The sequence below is a fragment of the Punica granatum genome, chromosome 3 (genome assembly GCF_007655135.1).
Source record: "Punica granatum isolate Tunisia-2019 chromosome 3, ASM765513v2, whole genome shotgun sequence".
Lineage (NCBI taxonomy): Eukaryota > Viridiplantae > Streptophyta > Magnoliopsida > Myrtales > Lythraceae > Punica > Punica granatum.
In genome coordinates, this window is record NC_045129.1 from 29,564,090 (window position 1) to 29,567,161 (window position 3,072).

Genomic DNA, 3,072 nt, shown 5'->3' on the forward strand with positions numbered 1-3,072 from the left:
ACCATATAGTGGCTTCCGCGGGAACATACTCGATTACAAACGGAGCGGGGTCCTCTTGTTGGCTTTCGTCCTCTCTCACAGTGCAGACACTGATCATATTAACGGTAGGGCCCGAGCTCGACCCGTGATCAGGGAGAGGATTAGCTTGCACATTCGGAGGCCTAATGGCATTAAACGAGATCTTTTTGGCATCGATCAGCTTCCGGACCTCCTCCCGTAATTTCCAACAGTTGTCGGCGGTGTGCCCGGGAGCACCTGAGTGGTACTCACAGTGTAGGCTCTGATCCTAGTTTGCCGAAATGAAGTTAGGACCCGGAACCGTGGGTCGGATCATGTTACCCGCCAATAGTTGCTGGTATATGTGGGAGAGTGGGGTAGGCAGAGGCGTGAACTGTATGCGCTGCCAGGATTGCGTCGTACCGCTCTATTGGTCTTGCGCGGCTGGGGCTCGCTGCCCCGGCTGAGGAGCTCTCGAAGCCGGGGGCCTATACTGTGGGGTCGAAGCAGAGAGGTAGTGGTGGACAATTTCTTGCGGAGATGGCGGGGCTGAATAGTAAATCGGTTGAGCGGGGTGTTGAGGTTGATAGTGCACGATCGACGGAGCATATGCGGCAGTGGCAGGTGGCGTAGGTGTGAAGTTCACCGAGTACTATTAAGATCCCGGGTGCCCTAGATTGACTGCATTGACTGAAACCTCCTTTCCCCTTCTGTTGTTAGTTAGGGCTGCTGCGACCGCGGTCTTCCTCGTGGACTCTCCTTCTCCCTCTTTTGTCGGACCCTCTAACCTTCCGAGTTTGATGCCCAGGTCTACCTGCTTCCCAGCCATAATCATCTCCGAGAAAGTAGACTTGTAGCCCATGAGGTGAGAGTAGGAGGCCCCCTTGAGAGTCCCATGAAATATTTGAATTTGCTGCGCTTCGCAGATTGGAGGAAAGTGTTTTGCTGCTTCCGAATGCCAATTCGTGGCGTAATCCTCAAACTTCTGCCCTTCCACCATTTCTATCGTGCTCAACTCGAGGAAGGATGGGGGAGTCTCAATGTTATACTGATACTGCTCAACGAACTTCTTGGACAATTCGGCCTAGAAGGGGATGTCCTCCGCTCGGAGAGATATGAACCAATTAAGGGCCGGTACTGACAGGCTCTCCTGGAAAGTCGCGATGACGAACTATTTGTAGTCCCAGTATTGAAGCATCTTTCCGTGGTAGTGGCGGAGGTGATGTCGCGGGTCCTTAGTTCCATCGTATTTTTGGAAATCGAGCACCTTGACCTTCGCGGGTAGCTGCATCCCCGAGAAGAGAGTCGAATCTAGATAACTAGTGTTATGTCGAGGGTCACTAGCTTGGAGGGCCTTGATAGTCTCTTCCATCTTTTTCATTCTCCTCTCCTGTTCGGTCTCCGTTCCGGGGAGGAAATTTGTAGGTGGAGCTATAGGGGCCACGTGAGTCGGCGTGCTCGGTTCAGAGAAAGTAATATTTATGGGAGGTGGAGCTTGGTAAGGGAGGCCGATGTGAGGTTGTAGAGCTTGGTAAGGGAAAGGTTCAGTAGTGTGAGCAGGAGCAAGGCCGCTCGATGTTAGGAAGCCCATCGACGGAGGAACGGTGTAGACCGTAGTTTGAGCCAGCACAGACACGGGAGGTGGTGCGAACATAACCGGATCCGGCACGGAGATCATCATGGGCGGAAGTGAGACAGTTGCTGGAATGGTGGACTGAGAATGATAGAAGTCGACCGGGTGAATTGCCTGCGCGTGCGTTGGACGAGGAGCGGGCGCTGGGATAATTGTCGGTGCGGGGACGACCGCTATGTCGCCCTTTAGTGCATGGGTTGGTGGGACCCAAGGAGCGGGGTCAACAGTTAGCCCGCATGCGAGAGGAGGGGTGGAGCTCGAAGATGCGCGATTTGGCCCCCTGAGCAAGGCCATCATCTCGGCCATATTAGCGGCCATTAGGTCAACCGTGTTTTGAAGAGTGGTGACGTTACCCTCGAGCGTGGCCATGCGAGTAGGATCATGGGCAGGCGGTGGTGCTTGAGTCGCCGACGACGGCATATACATCGTTGGTAGCGGCGCGTACCCAAGTGGTGGCATGCTTGTTGAAATTGGTTGTGGGAGATGGGCCGAGGGAGCTCCGTGATGTGCTAGTGGTGCGTCTGCAAGGGTAAGTGGTGGTGGCGCGTTCATCTTGGGCTGTGGAGAATGAACCGGCGTCGGTGGTGTATTCCCTTCGAAGACAGCGAGTTGATTTTCCTCTACCATTCTTAATTGGAAGCGTGTGGGATACCGGTGGGGCGCCACCAGTTGTTAACACCTGTGTTCCATAAGCGCGCGAGTTTGATGCAAGAAAATTCTCTTCCAAATAAACATGCAAAGCAATGAAATAAAGAGGGAATGCATGAAATGCATGAATTTCCGAAAACTAATGCTGCCATTTGCATTAACTCTGAACGGTTTAAAGTGCAATACAAATTTTGAAAAGATAGTCTTAAATCGGACTTTCACCGCTCCCGAGGTGCAAGCGACCGTCGTTATGGAAAGTGCCGGTTCCAAGTGAGGGCTTGATTGAGGTATCTATCCTAAGGTGCATGTGGACCTCCACGGGCCCTCTTCCTAGACCTCTCCAGGGCAGCGATCGCTCGCGCCAACTCCTGATCGCGTCTCTGCAGTTCCATGCGAGTTTGGGCGAGTTCCTTCTGTAATTGGTGCTAATCGACAATCTACTCGTCTTTCTCTGCAATTTCCCGGCAAAGATAATCTCTCTCGACCTGAGGTTAGCGAGCTCCGCTTGGATGGCTACACTTGGGGTGGGAGGTGCCCCGGATGGTTCGTCATCCTTGTCTTGTGGAAAGTCGACGAGATCCTCGTGGGTTGCTGGACCCTATCGGTAAAAACGAAGGACATACTCCTCTGTAGCCTGAAAATCTCGTTCCTCGTGGGTCGGATGATCGGGGAAGTACGGGTGCTAGTATGATATGCAATGTATGTTTAGGAAATAAATGCACGAAAAGTAAATAAACCGTAAGTAAAAGAAAGCGGTAAATGAACAAGCAAACAGACAAGCGGAATCGAGCCCG

The 3,072-nt window shown here is 52.7% G+C and overlaps 1 protein-coding gene across 1 annotated transcript; it reads right to left on the bottom strand.

Moving 5' to 3' along the window:
- Positions 1-1,168: 1,168 nt before the first annotated feature.
- LOC116200512 (extensin-like) lies at positions 1,169-2,257 on the bottom strand. The gene has a single exon (XM_031531360.1). The coding sequence runs from the start codon at positions 2,255-2,257 to the stop codon at positions 1,169-1,171; it is 1,089 nt and encodes a 362-aa protein (XP_031387220.1).
- Positions 2,258-3,072: the final 815 nt, after the last annotated feature.